The sequence below is a fragment of the Amphichorda felina genome, assembly GCF_050947745.1.
Source record: "Amphichorda felina strain 45539 chromosome Unknown scaffold_8, whole genome shotgun sequence".
NCBI classification, from domain to species: domain Eukaryota; kingdom Fungi; phylum Ascomycota; class Sordariomycetes; order Hypocreales; family Bionectriaceae; genus Amphichorda; species Amphichorda felina.
In genome coordinates this window covers 430,574-442,511 of record NW_028145042.1, presented here as the reverse complement: position 1 = coordinate 442,511, position 11,938 = coordinate 430,574, and the positions used below count along the sequence as shown (strand labels likewise).

The window sequence follows — 11,938 nt, the reverse complement described above, 5'->3', positions numbered from 1 at the left end:
TTAGTTGCAATGGAGGATCTCGCAAGAGGAACGACGAATTTCGAGATTTGGTGGGAAATTTTGTGTGGGTGGAAAGACTGATTGTGCCCGCTATTCTGGCGAATCACAGGGCGTCGGGGTGGGGTGTCCTTGGCTGCACGTGACTTATGAGTCGACCCTGCGACGTCAGGCCAGGCCGAGATCAGCCCGGAAATGCATGGTAGGCGCCGTGCGGGACGTCCGCAGAAATTGAAGCAAACAATTGCAGAGGCAAAAAGCTTCCAGCTACATAGGTACCTTAGTAGTTTATGACATTATGTTACTAGGCAGAGCAAACAAGTAGGAGGGTTCATTTGTGTTAGCAAGATGACAAACAACGCAATTTACGCCTGATTCCTCAAGCCTAGAGCCACACACCATTGTTTGTTTGTCTCGTTGGAACAGGCACGGGCGCCAGATATTATAGGAAGCGTTCCAATTGGGATTACTATCTTGGTCTTGTAGATTATGGACTTCCGTAGTAGAATATAGAGGCCATAAAAGGGAGCATGCTTGATAAAGTCGTAACGTCGTAAGAGGACACGTTATGTGCTGGGGGGCAAAGGTGGGCAAGGACCTAACCCAGTTCCTTGATTTCACGACTTGCCATTCAGATCGTACCAGCTTGGATGATCCTTGTGTCTCCAGGACTTGATGTCCGTCGGATCTTCCTGCTGGCTCTTGAGAGCCTGGGCGAAGATTGCCTTGCTCTCATCATCCCGTACCAGCTCGGTGAAGTCTGTGATGTCCGCCTGCGCGTCTGTGACGGCCTTCATGAATGCATTATACAGTGCCTCTGCTGCAGCGTGCGGTGTCAGTTCCTGGGCGTAATATGTGTCGCGTTGGGTTGGGTCCATACGGGATGCATGCTTCTGGACCAACGGGTCGAGCATCTTGGGAATGGTTTCACGCAAGGCTCGGGCCTTGAGAGCAGGCACGGTCAGCAAAAGTTCCATCATGCAGTTTAGATCCTCAGGTATCAAACTTCAACGGGTAGCGTACCTTGGCTTGAAGAAGGTTGAGGCGTCGGACAGAGTCCTCAACCCGAGACTCGTCCCAGACCCCTTGATTCCCACCATTTTGGGGGGCTGTGGTTTGTTGTTGGCTCATGACGCTAGGGTGGACGTAGACTATCAGTATATGGAATGAGGTGATAACCGACAACAGCCTGTTTGAGTGACGTGTTCTACTTGGCGGGTGTATGGAAGTGGATATGAGCGAGTTTGATGTCAAGATGAGACGGGATTAGATTTGCAAAGGTGGTGTTGTGCAGATTGAGACGCTGCTTTTAAGGTTCTAAACGCAACAATCAACCCCGAACGGAAATGACAGAGATAATTATAGTTCTCGACACCCCACAACTCTAATTCAGTTCTAACTAGGTTGTTGATTCTGATAACATGCTCAAATATTACAAGTTTTTGAACACAATCTCTGCAAGGTTGCAGGGTAAGTCCAGGTAGTGGGAGATGCAGCAGATCACGTGGCCCGACCATGATGCTCTCAACGAAGGCATCTGAGAGCTCAATCTCCAGAAAATTTATTGCATCTCGGAGCTCCGCCGTTGCACATGCACTGATTGCCTCATCTTGTGGCTTTCGACTATTGCCATGCAGCCCATGCCCAACGCAGAGCAACACCAGAAATGGACGACGGGTCCACGGCCAGGCGCAGCGATGCAGTGATGCAGCGACCCAGTGCGTCTGTTCAGCAGGGGGGACTCACTGAGCTCCAGAGGGGCCCACTGAAAAGCACTAGGGCCAATGGCAGCGCCAGATGACGGGCGATTTCTCAGACTGTGAATGGGTCCTGCGCTCAGACCGGGTCAACACCAAACCTTAACTTGTCAACAGTGCGGATTGGAAAAATCCTCACAGCCCAGCCTCTTCCATTTAGATACCTACGCTTGCCGCATCGTGACCAACGCGCTAAGCCAGGCGCACCATATTCTCCGGTTCTTCAACCCCCCATCTGCACTTGAAGCCCTCTTTGTGAGAGGCAGGCAGAGCGTCGTCTCTGCATCGCCGTGGGACGTACCCCCTCTTTCATTTCCCCGGCTGTCACCCCCAAGGCTTTAGCCTTGAAGGCCGCAACCACGGCGTACCAAGTCGCGATGACGGGCACACCGCCGCCCTCCCTCCTTCCCCCTCCAGAAGGCATCTTCCGGACCTTTGAAGACCTGATGACGTCGGTGCAGCGCGTCGCCAAGGATCAGGGCTACGGCATCGTCAAGCTGCGCGCCTCCAACTATCGCGACGGAAAGCCCACGCGGTACGACCTTGTCTGCGACCGCGGGGGTGTCAAGTACAGCAGCACAGCCAAGAAGCGCAACCCGTCCACCCGCAAGATCGACTGCCCTTTCCGCGCGAAGGCCGTCTGCGAGGTCCAGCTCGGTAACCAGTGGCGCTTCGCGCTGCAGGAGGCACGGCACAACCACGAGCCACGCGCGCAGAATGGCCCCTCGACGCCTGAGAATGCCCCGCTAGCGACCTCGATTCGCTCGTTCACGAACAAGATTGACCGTCTGAATCACGACATGATGAACGGCCTGATGAGAATCGAGCAGCGACTTGACCACATCGAGAAGCGCATGGAGAACCTCGAAGCCCGCGCTGGCGGTTACGAGCCCCGTTTCCAGGCGATTGAGCAGCGCATCCAGGGCATGGAGGGACCGCGGATGGATGGCCTGCCCATGGATGACGTCGAGTCTCGTTTGCTGGCTTCCACGGTCATGTAGGACAACCAGACCCAACAATCGGGATCTATCCCGGTCGCTTCATCGGCGTTGCTCTCACCTCATGTTCAAAAGTCAATGCACACGAGATTTGGAGCAGAGGGCGCTGCTGATGTGTCTGAAGGGGTCGGTGCAGGCAACCCAGCTAGCGAGCCCCGCTCGACCTCTCGACGAGGCGGCTAATGGAGATCGGTATATGGATGGTGGCTCGCGGCCACGAATACGGTCTATATACTATCGGTGACCGGAATTATTGATTGAGGACTAGTAGGACGGTATTACGGAGGATTTTGCTCAGGCGTTTTGGGGCGGCTTTATACACTGTCGTGGTCTTTATACACCTACTACCGCAGTTTGCTCAGGCGCGCCAGGAATTTAGGGACGGACGGATGTTTTCTTCTTCTTTTCAGCTTGATCCAGGTGTTTCTCCTCTTTTTTTTCTTCCTTTTCAGACCAGACAGAATGGTTTCTCGCGCTGGAAGGCAAATGGTAATTCGTGCGCGGCAAGGGTCAGATCGTCTTCACAGCCTTGGCATGGCAAGGAGTCCCGTATTGGAGTGGACCGGTATTGTTGTTTCTTTTCTGGCACATGATGCAAGGCGGATGATACCTATATTTGCTCATTTACAGGGTTCACTGTCCACTTTATCCGCGCGCAATGACACTGAGTGAACTACGTGTACCCAGGCCCCAGCAGAGCAAGAGTGGTTAGTGATTGGCATCCTCCCCGGATCATCAACAATCCTGCGGGCGTCCGGTTGCCCCCGTCAACGGCAACTAACTGGGTTCATAGCAGTCACCTCTGGGACAACGCCGTGCTATCCCCTCCGCAGAATGCGTCGCGTCCGGCTGGCCGCCGCCGAGGCTGGCAGCCTGGAGGAAGAGATTGACACTCCTGCACACTGTGGCAAACAATATCCATTCTACTGGCGGTGGCGTCCAATGTCAAGGGCTTCTAAGCGGGCATCTGCACCACATGAGTCGGTGTAGGGGGGTTGTTTGCTATGCGATGGAATGGATTGGGACGGGGAAAAGCCCATTGGCGCAGCTCGGGGGCTTTGGCCGGTCTCTTTTCACCAGCAGAACTTGGCGCCTTGGAGAAAAGGGGGGATGGGAAATGGGGAATGGACGGGATTCGGGTTGTACAGGCACCGCCGCGATGGATCTGGCGGTGGGCGAGGTTAGATCACGCACGACAGAGGGCTAAGGCCGCCCATTCGGCGGATTCGACGGCTTTGTGTGACTGCGTGTGACCCTAACAGACCCGAAATGCGGGAAGTGACACCTAGGTTGCCCTGTCTGTGTTGGTTTCTCCCTGTCTGTGTGCCGTCGGCGCTTATGGTCCCGGCTGTCTGGGACGGGCCGAGGCCACGAGACAGCTCAGGAGTTTCCCCATGTTCAATCTTTTCTCTACTTAGGAGACCTAACTAGGCGGCGAGAGAGATCTCGGTATGGCTAGAGGAATCTTCTAGGGACAATTCAAGACGAGATTGGATAAATGTAGAGTTTTTGAAGGACGGCGGGGATATATGCGGATACTTCTTGGGGCTGAACCGTTGCTGCCCCCTTTAATCCCCCATTACATGGTTGTCCCGCTCTATCAGTAACTGGCATGGTCGAACTATTGTGCCGGCTAAATATTGGCGGCATCCACCAATCTAGCAACTAATGAGATCGGCCAACGTTAATGGAACCTAGGTGTCGTTGAGGTTGAGGGGGTGTCTGGCCCAACGCCAGCCGGTACCGATGATGCGCAGGCTTCCCGAGATAAAGCTCCTTGCCGTCTTTTGTGGTACCTCCAATCGCTCCCTCCCGTCTGCCATTCCTGGGAACTTTTGCCCTGGGGTGGTAGCAAACATGTTTGCCTACTAAGTGGTAGGTAGGTATCCGTACATGTACCTACAGTACGAGGAACTGAGGATCTTGGACCACTTAGTGTGAGAACTTGGCATCATTTTATCCGTAAGAAGGATAAAATTCTAGAGCAAGTTTCTTTTGAGATGTTCGAACACACAAGGCTCGCGAAGCATGCGCTGTAGCCATGAGTTTGTGTGCCTGTAGTAATCTTCTGCTAGGCTGGCTGGTCGCGTCTACGAAATTGCTCTCTTTAATTATTAGCTTCTTATTCTATGTCTATATACTGGCAAATGATCCCAAGCGGAGAGGTTGCCCCGGACAAAGTAGTCCGCCGTGGTCACCTCACCGTGCTTTCATTCAGACCTTTTGTCAGGAGATAGAGCATTTTCAATAAAGGGGTCGGCACGCCCTTTTGCTTCCCTATCTCAATAATGTTCCCGACCAGAGCATCAATCTCCATGCGTCTCCCTGACACTGCATCGACCATCATGCTCGCCACTACTCCCGGAAACTTTCGTTTCATAGCCCGATTCAGCTGAAACTCGACAAGCTCGTCGTTGACGGAGGCGAAGCCGCAAGCCTGTGCAACGGCGGCCGTCTCCCTCATGGCATCCCGGATCATTCCCTCGGCGTCGGAGTCGGCGGCGAGGAAGGCAGCGTCACCCAGCCGTGTGAGGGCCGTGACGGGGTTCCACACCGAGTTGACGAGGGCCTTGGACCACCGCTCGACCTGGACGTCGTCGTGGACATCTATCGATGCGCCTCCCGATCTGTACAGAGCCGCAAGTCTGCTCATCGCGTCCTTGTGGGCCTTTGGTGCGGACGCTGGGTATGTGCCCATGTGCAGGTGCTGGATATTAATGTGGTGCACATAGCCCGGCTCTATCTCGTTGGTCTTGACGTAGACGACGACGCTGATAATGGGGTTCCCCGGGTACAGCTTGGCGTAGTGGTCCTCAATGCCGATGCCGTTCTGGAACAGCGCGATGCTCGTCCTGCCTTGCTCGACAGCAGGCCTTATGCACTCGGGCATGGCGGAGAAGGGTGGGAGGCATTTCGTGCTGACGATAACATAGTCAAAGGCCTGCCCATTGTTCCTCTCCACGGCCTCAGCGACGGATCCGACAATGACGGGCTTGACCTGCAGGTTGTCGCCCCAGACTTCCGAGTTCATGCGCAGACCCTTGTCGGCTGCGACGTCGCGGTTGGAACGGCAGACAGCGAAGATGTTGGTCTCAGGGACGCTCTGGGCCAGGACCCAAGTGTAGGGGATGCCGACGGCGCCGCACCCGACGACGAGGAATTTTAGGTCGCTCATGGTGATCAATGATCGATGTCTATTCGTATGTATTGTCTACCGGTGCGGCATCGGAGCAGTTGGGGGCCGGACTGGGCCCCGGGTATGATTCAATCTCCTTTTTTTCTTGCCATCGCAACCTGAGTGGATTGTTGTCGGAGATGGACACTTGGTCCTCAATCAGAAATGTCACAGTATCTCCGTATTCGGACAGAAACACAACAGGCATGGTGCCAGAGTGGTTAATGGGTGAGACTCGAATTCTTTATTCCAAAAGGCAATCTCATGGTTTCGGCCGCGGCGGTTCAAATCCGTCCCATGTCGTTTCTTTTTTTTGTATTTTTTTTCGGTCCCACACGCCGATAACCAAGTCACCGGAAAAAGCCGGCGAATTTGTGGCACTAGGTGGTACACTGTATATAGTAGTAGGTATTAACCAAACTTGGAACAGGCCTGAGGTTTAAAGATTATATCCATAGTATGCCCGGCATGTTATTGATTGTATAGTACCTATTCTCTGTACTGCAAAGTACATAAATATTTTACCAGGGTCCTCCTCCGTGCAGCTACTCTTCATTAGGCCATCATCCGTATACTTGGGGTACTTTAAAATTAGATTCCAAAGTACATCTAACCAAGTACCCCCTCCATCCGACAGACAGTCAGCCTAGATATACTCGCGGTGAACTCCGACCTTGGTGCAGCTGGGGTTCTGCGGCTGGGCGTCGTCGTTGCCCAGCACCCAGTTCACGGTCTCGTACTGGTAGCCGTAGTTGGTCTGGCAGACGTACCAGTTGTGGAGGGCGAAGGGTGCGCCCACGACGGGAGGGGTCACGGTGTCGTCGAGGCCGCTGACGATGGCGAGGTTGTCGTCCTCGTCGACGGTGATGGGCTGCCAAGAATCGCTGGGCTGGAGTTGGGGGTGGGCGATGTTGGTGGCCTCGTTGATGTAGAAGCTCATGGGCGAGGACACAATCTGGTCACTGCCGATGGGCAGGTTCCAGACCAGCTTGGCGGTCGGCTCGTATCCATCGATGGGGGGTACGCTGCCCTCGGTGGTGTTGAGGTAGAATTCAGAGCCCTGAGTGTCGCGAAGCAGGCAGAGCGACTCGATGGCCGCACCCTCGTGGCAGGCTGAGACCTTCTGACCGTCGAGGGACGTGTCAGAGGACTTGATGACCAGGTTGAAGGGCTCGGACTGCTCATCTTGGGCAGAGACAAGGCCGCTGAGCAGCAGCGAGGAGACAATGGCGAAGGACTTCATCTTGAAGGTGAGGTAGAGGGTTGGCCGAGGTGTGATGAGACGTTTAACGAGTGTGTTTAATGTGCTTAGAAAACGAGTGATAGAGATGTTGAGTAAACTTTTCGTCCAAGAGCGATGGGAAGACGGCCTCTTTATAGTTGAAAAGGACGGCTCATAGCTCGATTAGCCCCACGCTTGGAAGTCTCATCCCTTTAACGGGCGGCTGGTCATACTTCGCCGAAGATCTTGTTTCCTGCTCGATGCCAGCCATCCCCGACATTCCTATGGCCTGTAGAGGCATTTACTATCGTGTCTTGGCCGATGACAACGGCTGACGGGTGACGGCACCGGTTCACCGGCATTTGGGAACGGAGGCGGTGATGATTTCATTCAGACCATGTCATTGTCACCTCGTATTCCAGCCCGCTCGTATCATTGCAGTTGCCCTTTGCGGTTTGGCATATCCCGTACCCCAGCCCGGAGCCAATATTCCAAGCAGCTACTAGCATCTAGAAAGCTCTGAGGGATTGCCATGCAGATTATAAACAATCGATTGTGCGTTATTAATAGTGTGGCCGTTCCTTGGTATTGGATGTTGTATAGACTACAAGGACGTTGTAGTGGAGGAGTTGGCCATGTCCGACTTTTGCCGCGTATTTGTCTCGGCTTACATACTATGGAGTAAGCCATCGTATAAGCCACCCGGTATACTTTTCATTACTACGGCCTGCCTGGTGGCAAGGTCGCTTGGCATATTATTAGCCGGACGATTTTGCTGCCCGCGTTCGTTTTGTCAACTTGAAAGTGTGTAGTCGGGCGCATAGATGGATGTGCGGGAAGGGGATAGACCCCAATTTGGGTCTGTCGCTCCCACCGTGTGGTTGATGTAATCGTGCAAGTAAGGTATTGGTAAAAGGACGTAAAAAGATATACTAAAGAATGCAGTCCAAAAAAAGGGGAAAAAAGCCAGACTTGGCAGTCGGGCACTGGCTAGACTGGGACAACTTGAAACTTGGTCGGGGCTGAGGGTATCTCGTGATGGCAATTGTCTGGGTTGTGCCCCGTAGAGTCGTGGGGGAAGTGTAATGGGCTGTTGGTTGGAATGGCGGAGTATCGTCAGCGCCTGACGAATTGACGCCTGGCTGTAGTCTGGTTACCGAAGCGTCTGCAGAAGATGCAGATCTTGGCGCAGCACACAGCCCTGGGGGTTTTATTGGGCCGTATTGCACGCCTCAGACATCTCCGCCGCGTAAGGCAGAGACAGGGGCAGACGTCTGCTTGTATCATGTGTCCCCATTCATTTGGGGCCGGGGGCCCGAGTCCTGGGCGCTTTTCTAATCCTCAATTCTCCCATCCTTGGACACAAAGTAACCGCCAGAATGCCCACTAGCGCCCCCCCAATCTGTATCAAGTACCCGATCTTCCTATGGAGTAGAGGTATGGTTGTACTCGTATGGTTGCACGAAGTGCATCCACAGGCTTCTGAATCAAATCTGACCTCATCCGTCAGGATCGCCAATACGGCGGGAGTATGGCCGCCTCAAGGACACAGACAGCGACGGAAAGGACAAGCTGTGCCTTAACCAGCGGATTGCTGATAAAATCCAAGAATCAGATGTTTCCATCATGTGAGTAGATCTGTTGCTGGTCACCCTCGGGGCTCAAACTCGTTGACTGACGGCGTGCAGATTGGCCCATGCGGACATTGCTCGCAAGGACGGCCACAGAATGTGCCGCGATGCCCTCAGCGAGCAGTTCCAAATACCCAGGATCTGGTGGTCTGATTACTCTAGGAAATCTAACGGATATCTTGGCTGCGAAACCCACACGGATGACGATGGGAACATCACCGGGATGAGTATGTCCACTTGCTGCCCGCCCCCAGCTAGCCATACAATTGATGTGTGACCATCCACGCAATGATCCATTTGCTGACTATGTGCAAGCTTCCTGGGTGCGCTTTATTGTCAAAATATTTGATCACAAAATTCCCAATAAAGAATATATCTGGTACAAGATTAATATGTTTGTCAATTGGGAAGCATCTTCCGGGAAGACGGCAGTTCTCGTCTTTGAACCTCCGGGGGATCTCCAAGAAAAACTCCCAGGCATGATCCTGGATAACTTGCAGCCGAAAACACTCATGGATCCTTTCTGGATATACCCTTTCATTCTAGAGGACATTGTTGAAATACAGAATCGATCCGTCTGGTCCATCCGAACCATGGTACGAGATACAGAGAAGGCTAGGGGGTCGGCCAGCATGCCAGACGAGAAGCCCAAACCCGACTACGCCCGGCTCCACGACATCGCTAGGCATGCCATCCACGGCATCGAGACGTTAAATCTGGCAGTCAAGACAGCCCAGATCATGATCAAGAGCCATGCATCTTTCCGGGAAACATCCGACGCCCTCCCAACGCCAGGCAAGAAGGCGGTCGCCCGGGCAGCATACCAGAATGTCCACGAGAGGCTGTTCTTCTTCGAGCACCTGCTCGACTCACTGCGCCACCGGTCGGAATCCAACAAGCAGCGCCTGCTCAACGAGATCCAGCTGGCCTTCAACAGGGTGTCGCAGTTCGACTCGGGCGTGTCGCTGCAGATTTCTAACGCGACTCTGGCCGACAGCACGGCCATGCGGACGATAGCCGTCATGACCATGGCGTTCCTGCCCGCCACCTTCACGGCCGCCTTGTTCGACATGTCCTTCTTCTCGTACGACCCCCAAATGGGGTTCAGCGTGGCCAAGGAATTTTGGTGGTTCTGGATCATTGCCGTCCCGCTGACCGTGGCGACGGCCATGCTATGGTCGTGGTGGCAGAAATTTCAGTCGGCAAGGGCACGGAAGAAGCTCGCGTTGGATATTCAGGGGGTTTAGTCTTAGCTGGAGCAATCTGATATGAATATATTTTATTGCTCGCTGGAGTGCCTAGGGCTTTCTAGCATTTCTATCTGAGTCTATTGGGGAGGTGAGAAACTGATAACATAAGAGTGAACCCCCTCCGCTCCAGTGGGATAGGTATGGTTTTTGATATGAATTTACCTTTTTGGCGTATATTCGGATAAAACAATCTATGTATGAAGGTAAATTTACACAACAGATCGTGCGCTGTACAGTTCAAACAAGCTGGTCGCCTTTGGCCTCCATCGTGGCACGCCTCTTTTCCAGCACATGAACACGGTCATGTATGGCAAACTTCCACTCCATGGCTGTTTTGTATAGGAAAATCATCCCCAGGGTCAATGGAAGGACCAGGGAGCCCAGGATGGCAAACACGCTGAACCCCAGCGCTGCAGTTGTGAGCGCGTAGCTCTGGTCGACCTCGAGGCTGACCTGCAGGCCGCTGAGGATGACGGAGAACATTCCCACAAGGAACAGTATCGGCCCGTAGAAGCGGGAAAAGTAGGTGGCCGACTGGTACTCGACGCGGTGGTAGGCCCACCGCCCGAGAGTGATGGGGGCGTAGAAGTTGAGACGTGTGAGGCGGATCTCGCCAAAGTGATAGCGGGCAGAGACGTCATGGTCGGTGATGCGGGAGAGGTCCGAGGTCAGGGCGCAGAATTGCTCCCAGCTGACATCGCAAGGGATAAGGCGTAGGGAGGCATCCTGGGCCATGCGAAAGTCTGACTCGTACCGTATGAGGTGGATGTATGTCCGTAGATAGCCCAATGCTGCTCGGCGGATGTTGTCCTGCTGCTGGCTGTCGATGCCAGCAGTATCGGGGCAAAAATAGTCCAGCCAAAAGTAATGGGAAAGGATATATTTTGGGAGCGGTTTTATGAAAATACGATCGTGGATCCACACGAGGTGCAGTTTGGGATCCTCAGTGATAATGATGGTCCTCCGCTTGACAGTCTGGCGGTGGATCGGGGAGATGCTGCTACTGTCCTGCTTGGACATCCACCACAGCCTGTCGGCGATGCGGTGCAGGTCTTCTGCCCAGAACTCTTTGCGGAGGAAATCCCAGAGTCTGTGCTTGTCCTTCAGCGGCAGGTTTGGATAACCCGGGAGTGTCGGGGCTCGTGGGTCGTCGAGCTCGCCGTTGAGCTGATGGTCTGGGTGGAAGGGTGGGGCCGGGGCCCCGGACCCGCTCCGGGGTTCTGCGTAATGGAACTTGAAGTCTGGATCTATCATATTGCCGCTAAAATATGTTACGGCGCTGAATGGGAATGATGAGAGAGCAGATACTGCACACATATTGCCTGCGTATCCCAACTCCCGCTATGCTCGACACGCGTACCTGGCTGTATTCCGTAAGGTTTCAAGGATCCTCGGGCGCCAAAAAGGCGGGTTTGGGGGGGCTTGGGTTATGGGAACTGCAACCTTCATGCATGTACTTTGTACACCGCCACAGTTATAGCGCCCATGTTTGTTCCAAGCATTCATGGAGGAGCCATGATATAGTAAGTTTTACACTTTGCGATGATTTCTTTGCCGCCTACCATTCGGATGAGGCTGTAGGGTCGGCACGTTGGGTGGTGGAGGCCGCCCAGCACGCGGTCATCCGCCATGAAATCTCGCCCCGGAATAGCCAAGTGCAAAGCAGGCGCAGGTAATACTTCTCCAGCCTTTGCAGCGCCACGGGGGCGAGTTTTGCTCAGCTCCAGTTGTTCTCGGCTCCGGAGGCAGTGGGGCTGTCTGGCACCAGCGCCGGCAGCGATGGGGTCGCCGGCGCTGCGGGGATGATCAGACCAATACACGTATAAGGTTATGTGTCGTAACCTGTGCCATTCATATGGCAGTACGGAGTACGAGTACTATGGACACTAGTAAAACGAAGGTCAGCAC

The 11,938-nt window shown here is 53.9% G+C and overlaps 6 protein-coding genes and 1 non-coding gene across 7 annotated transcripts; 3 read left to right on the top strand and 4 right to left on the bottom strand.

The window, feature by feature from the left end:
- Positions 1–614: 614 nt before the first annotated feature.
- On the bottom strand, positions 615–1,097 carry ACO1O0_007817 (uncharacterized protein; the record flags this gene model as incomplete). Its single annotated transcript, XM_083197184.1, is given in 2 exon segments — positions 615–1,002; positions 1,021–1,097. 2 exon segments carry the CDS (start codon positions 1,095–1,097, stop codon positions 615–617), a joined length of 465 nt encoding a protein of 154 aa, XP_083046652.1.
- A 1,034-nt stretch (positions 1,098–2,131) lies between these two features.
- On the top strand, positions 2,132–2,755 carry ACO1O0_007816 (uncharacterized protein; the record flags this gene model as incomplete). Its single annotated transcript, XM_083197183.1, has 1 exon — positions 2,132–2,755. One exon carries the CDS (start codon positions 2,132–2,134, stop codon positions 2,753–2,755), a length of 624 nt encoding a protein of 207 aa, XP_083046651.1.
- A 2,191-nt stretch (positions 2,756–4,946) lies between these two features.
- ACO1O0_007815 (ketopantoate reductase family protein) lies at positions 4,947–5,927 on the bottom strand (the record flags this gene model as incomplete). The annotated part of the gene is made up of 1 exon (XM_083197182.1): positions 4,947–5,927. One exon carries the CDS (start codon positions 5,925–5,927, stop codon positions 4,947–4,949), a length of 981 nt encoding a protein of 326 aa, XP_083046650.1.
- Positions 5,928–6,130: 203 nt separating this feature from the next.
- On the top strand, positions 6,131–6,230 carry ACO1O0_007814. The gene has a single exon. It is a non-coding gene; the product is annotated as a tRNA-Ser (tRNA).
- A 343-nt stretch (positions 6,231–6,573) lies between these two features.
- ACO1O0_007813 (uncharacterized protein) lies at positions 6,574–7,170 on the bottom strand (the record flags this gene model as incomplete). Its single annotated transcript, XM_083197181.1, has 1 exon — positions 6,574–7,170. One exon carries the CDS (start codon positions 7,168–7,170, stop codon positions 6,574–6,576), a length of 597 nt encoding a protein of 198 aa, XP_083046649.1.
- Positions 7,171–8,528: 1,358 nt separating this feature from the next.
- Positions 8,529–10,027, top strand: ACO1O0_007812 (uncharacterized protein; the record flags this gene model as incomplete). The annotated part of the gene is made up of 4 exons (XM_083197180.1): positions 8,529–8,586; positions 8,660–8,777; positions 8,838–9,007; positions 9,150–10,027. The coding sequence occupies 4 exons, from the start codon at positions 8,529–8,531 to the stop codon at positions 10,025–10,027; spliced, it is 1,224 nt and encodes a 407-aa protein (XP_083046648.1).
- A 240-nt stretch (positions 10,028–10,267) lies between these two features.
- ACO1O0_007811 (uncharacterized protein) lies at positions 10,268–11,284 on the bottom strand (the record flags this gene model as incomplete). The annotated part of the gene is made up of 1 exon (XM_083197179.1): positions 10,268–11,284. The coding sequence occupies one exon, from the start codon at positions 11,282–11,284 to the stop codon at positions 10,268–10,270; it is 1,017 nt and encodes a 338-aa protein (XP_083046647.1).
- Positions 11,285–11,938: the final 654 nt, after the last annotated feature.